Below are 5,366 nucleotides of genomic sequence, written 5' to 3'. Positions count from 1 at the left end.
TCTAAATATCTTATTGTATTGTACTCACCATTCATAATTTTTCTTTCTTCTCAATTTCATGAATAGAAGATTTGTCTTACCACAGACCTTAGCAACCTCAGCATTCCTTTTGAAGCCTACAGCTTTCACCTTTTCACTGTGATATTACAACAGTGAATCTGATAACCTACTGACTAACGAGCAGGGAGCATATAGAATATGGAGATGCTAAAAAAAATGGGTCATTTATGTCCCGGACAGGATGGAGCAAGACTGTGGGAATGTGGGAATGGAAACCACAGAAAGCAAAACCATGGATAAGGAGGGACTACTGTATTATAAAGGTAAAGAGGGGTATTATGTAAAATATGTGGAGCAATAAACCAGAAAGACATAGCACCCCAAAGTATGTACCCACCTGAGATATTGTGGTTTATAAAAGAAATATATATTTGCTCTTCATCCAGCACAGAGCTCCTAAAACCCTTTGAATTTCATGTGATGCTAGTGATAAAGGTGTCTTTTGTTGGGTGAATGAGGTGACTTTGGACTGCACCTCAGGATTGCGGCTAGTTGCCAGGAGAAGCAACTACCTGATGAGACGGCTGGCACATTCAGTCCACCAGCTTCTAGGGAGCAGTTACACAGTTTTGGCTCGGTGTGAGATCCTCAGCTGGTCTTCCTTGGATTTAAGGGATGGGAGGGACTAGAGTGGCCCAGCTATTGCACAGGCAGTCCTTGTTTGTTGATCCTATAGTTGTTCTAGACTTACCTCTGTTCCTGGACCCTTTGAGGAAAATCATATTAATGTTTTTAAATTAATTAAACAAGGAGGTCATTAGACTGAGATGGTTCTAAAGACACAGCTGCCTCTACCAGTATAAGCAAACCTATATCAAAGCCTGTAAATGCCTCGAGATTATAACATGGAAACCCAAGAGCAACCACTTACAAATAAGCAACGAGGCTTTAGGCTATTGTCAATCAATAATTCCCTTACTTTGCTCCTGCCTTTTTTGTATAAAAGTCTCTGCCCCAGCACCTATCAGTGGAGCGCTCCTCACTTCTTCTGGGTTTGGTGCAGCCCAATTTGAGTCAATTGTTGCTCAAATAAACTCTTACAATTTTTAATATCTTCAACAGTTCATGTAATTTCTTTTCCCCAAATTTAAAGCCTATATGATAAATAGCAATTTTCCTATTTCTGGAGACATAAACCACATAAGCTTTTTTAAAACTTGATGTGTATTGTTGACAGTACTACTGATGCCCCAAATCTCCCCCCTCCCTGCTCACCTCCTCCCAGCACCCCCTCCCCAGCCTTCACCACATTGTTGTCTGTGACCATGGGCTACACGTATATGTTCTTTGGCTAATCCTTTTATCTGCTTTCATCCAGCCCCTCCCACTGCCCTCCCCTCTGACAGCCCTCAGTCTGTTCCCATGTTCCATGCCTCTGTTCTATTTTGTTTGTCAGTTTGTTTTTCTCATCAGATTCCATATATAAATGAGATCATATGGCATTTGTCTTCCTCTGACTGGCTGATTTCATTTAGCATATTCTTATTACTTCCTTATTTTGTAGGGGAATTTAAATAATTTGAATTTGACCTTGCTCGTCATTTCATTAGTCATTGGAAATATGGGTGAATTTGAGCAAAATACTCTACTAAGACAAATCTGGTTCAATCAATTTATCTCTTTTGTTTTTCTTTTTAGAAGTCTACAGTTTCTCTCTCCCCCCTCCTCTCTCTCTCTCTCTAAAAAAAACCATAAGAAACCTGAAGGTAAAACATTTGGTTAATGCTGGGTGCCTTCAATAGGGCTCCAACTTTCAAGAAAATAAGCCCTAAACCTTGAGAGAGTTTCACCTTTGCCTGGAATGCCCCACACACATTGTAAGAAGTTGCTGTATGATGTCTCCCATCACATTTCCCGTTTTTGCTGGTTTAAAGTTATAAACTCCAATGTGATTTTTTTTTTTACTGGATCTTCATCATTTGTAAAAAATATATCTCTCTGGGACAGGGGTCCTCAAACTTTTTACAAAGGGGGCCAGTTCACTGTCCCTCAGACCTTTGGAGGGCTGGACTATAGTTTAAAAAAAGACTATGAACAAATTCTTATGCACACAGCGGCAGGCCGGATAAATGTTTTTGGAGGCCGCATGTGGCCCACGGGCCGTAGTTTGAGGACCCCTGCTCTGGGAGATACCACAAGATTTGCGATCATCAATGGCTCCTCTCAGTCCTGCCCTCAGAGGCCCCGCTTCTCAGTGTCCAGGCAATGCTGCGGGCACCTCCGAGAGAAAGCTGCCCTCGAGATCTGACTGATGCCAGACAGTCCCATTTCTCCTGTATGTGTCTCGGTCCCCAGAGACTCGCCAGGAACTGGAGCTCAGAGCTTGAGACTCCCTCCCGATTGAAAAAGACAACCATGTCCTCAGCAGCCAGGCCTCTCCACATGCACCTCCGCACCTTTGTATTTTACTTCCGCAAGCACCTCCTCTGAGTCTCGGTATGCTTTTCTCTCTCCTTCTAGTTGTAGAATTTCCACCCAGCCAGCCTTCCTGTGGTTCTGGATGATGTCCGTTCCATCTTTTAGTTGTATTTTTGAAGTGGTTGTGCAAGACAGCAATCTCTGGTGTTTACCTATGCCGCCATCTTGGTTTCTCTCCTGGCATACTGTTCTTAATATGTTTGCTCACCCTCTTGGCGCTATGTGTTTTAACCAAGGTCATCTCTCCGAGAAAGGTTGTTCTGCACGAACCTCCCCCCACCCCCAATGGGGATTGTCCCCTGAGGTTAGGGAGAGAATAGAGAGCTACATAATCTTTACTCCCTGGAATGGAGATAAGAAACGCCCTAACCTTTGGCATAGACATTGACAGGATTAAAATCAACTGATATAAATACAGATGTAAGAAGACAATAAAACACAGAACCTGGGGACAGAACTTGGCTGGAGATCCTGGCTAGGCTGCTGATCAACTGAACGCTGTCTTCGTGTCATTCCTTCTTCGAGGACTCTGTCCACACCTTTGGGAACCCCTGGGCCTGCTGGGGCTGGACCCCAACACATAGACAGCGCAGGGTGGGTGCGCCACCACTGCTGTGGAAGCCTCTGGGTCCGGAATTGCAGCTTTTGGCAGAGGCATGCCTTCGGCCTCCACCACAAGAAGGTGCAGGAAGATACCATCTGCTCCATCTGCCTGCACCTGGTGACGGAGCCCGTGATCATCAGCTGCAGCCACAGCTACTGCCGGGCCTGCCTCCTGCGCTTAATGGGCCCGCCATCCCCCCAACGGAGACAGCAACACAGGGAGACCTTCTCCTGCCCCCAGTGCGCTTCTCCCTTCCAGAGAGGCAGCCTGTGGCCCAACTGGCAGCTGGGCACCCTCTGGAAGCAGGAGCAGGAGCTGTCCTGCTAGGAGCACGGGGAGCAGCTGCACCTCTTCTGCGAGGACGAAGGCCAGCTCATCTGCTCGGGCTGCGAGCGCCATGGTCGGCACAAGGGCCACAATACAGCGCTCGTGGAGGACGCGGGCGCTGGGTACAGAGAAAAGCTCCAGGAGGCAGTGAGGAAACCGAGGCGACAGGAAGAGGAATGCACGAACCAGAGAGCCTTCACTGCGAAGCAGATAGCCGAGTGGGAGGAGAAGGTAGAGGCTCAGGGACAGAAAATCCAGGCGGACTTCCAGAAGCTGCGCAGCTTCCTGAGGGAGGAGGAGAGGTCGTACCTGTGGAGCCTGGAGAGCGAAAAAGAGCGCACTCTGCAGAGACTGAGGGACAGTGAGGCCCACCTGGGGCAGCAGAGCCGCCAGCTCCAGAGCCACATCCCGGAGCTGGAGGAGCGATGCCAGGGCTCCGCCCAGAAGGTGCAGCAGGGCGTGAAGGGCGCCCTGATCTGGAGCCAGGCTGTGCAGCTGGAGACATCGGTGGCCCTGTCCTTGGAGATTCAGACGGAATACAAGGTCCCTGAGCTGTGCTTTGACCAGAGGAAACGGTTGAGCAGCCATCAAGGACCCCGCGAGGATGGTCTCCCTCTGTCCGTATTGGTTTGGGATTTCTTGGACCATCTGACAGAGCAGCCTGGCAGTTGTGAAACTGACATGGAGCAGTTTGCCGAGACCCTGAGTGGCCGGGTCACCACGGACAAGGCTTTGCAAGAACCTGTGGACCTCATCTATCAACAGGCCACGTCCGTGCCCAAGCTCTGCTGCGTGGGAGCTCGCCTGTGTGATTACCTGTCCCGTCACCTGAACGTTCGCTCACAGAGGGGCAGCTTCCGCCAAGTGCTCCTTCAAAGATGTCAGACTGATTATGAGCCTAGATATCAAGCCGCCAAGGGGGATGAAGCAGCTCGGAAACAATTCCATGAATTCGTGCTCTTTCTGGGAGAATTTTATCTTCCGCTGGAGATCGAAGGGGCAAATACAGGTGTTCGAGTAGTTGCTCTTCGGGGGTTGTTGGATGCCCTCCTTTCTCACCCTGTGGTCGATAATTTAATTTGTGCAGTAGAATTCCTGAAGCTGACAGGGCCCGCCTTGGAAGATGCCTGGAAGGGAAGAGGAAGGACGGACATGGACGAAGTTATCCAGAGGACTGAAAACGTCGCCCTGGACGTGCCCTGCAGTGAAGACGTGAGGCAGATGCTCTTGGAGCTTGTAGAGCTCCGGTCAAGACACTGGGGGAGAGGCCATGTCACCTCAGCATTCAAGAGAAGCAGCACCTGAGAATGATCCCAACTGTTCTGTGACTGAACCACCATTGGGTCCAGGGGATGGTGTTCCTCTCCCTGCAGCTGATCCCGATGACCAGGATTCATCTCAGGAGTGACATGAGGGAGGGAGGGGTTGGGGACGGCCAAGGAACTATGTGATGCTTTCATCAATAAAGATTTATTAAAAAAAAAAGAAGAAAAAAAAGAGAAAGATTTGTGATCATTGACCAGAAAGAATGAAATCCCTAATTACAACTGGATTTGGACTCACATAATACCCACACACAGACACCCGTATATTTAGAACCATCTTAACTGGTTCACAATTCAGTTGAGCAAATATATATATACTAGAGGCCCGGTGCACAAATATTTGTGCACTGGCAGCGGGGGAGGGGGGTATCCCTCAACCCCACTTGTGTCCGCTCACAGTCTGGGACCCCTCGGGAGATAACGCCCTGCTGGCTTAGGCCCGCTCCCGGGTGGCAGAGGGCAGGCCCAATCCCTAGGTGCAGCCCCTGGTCGGGCTCAGAGCAGGGCCGATTGGGGAAATGGGGCGCCACCCCCTGTCATGCACAGAGCAGGGCGGATCAGGGGGTTGTGGTGCCACCCCTGTCACATACAGAGCTGGCCCATCAGGGGGTTGGGGCTCCGTTCCCTGTCAC

The 5,366-nt window shown here is 49.4% G+C and overlaps 1 protein-coding gene across 1 annotated transcript; it reads left to right on the top strand.

Annotated features, from left to right (window-relative positions):
- Positions 1-241: 241 nt before the first annotated feature.
- LOC118665789 lies at positions 242-4,817 on the top strand. The gene is given in 3 exon segments (XM_036327068.1): positions 242-333; positions 3,121-4,699; positions 4,701-4,817. Coding segments are annotated over 3 exon segments (1,788 nt in total).
- Positions 4,818-5,366: the final 549 nt, after the last annotated feature.

Source organism: Myotis myotis, unplaced genomic scaffold (genome assembly GCF_014108235.1).
Source record: "Myotis myotis isolate mMyoMyo1 unplaced genomic scaffold, mMyoMyo1.p scaffold_m19_p_11, whole genome shotgun sequence".
NCBI lineage: Eukaryota > Metazoa > Chordata > Mammalia > Chiroptera > Vespertilionidae > Myotis > Myotis myotis.
Note: the sequence above shows the minus strand (reverse complement) of the source record. Positions and strands in the feature narration are given on the sequence as shown.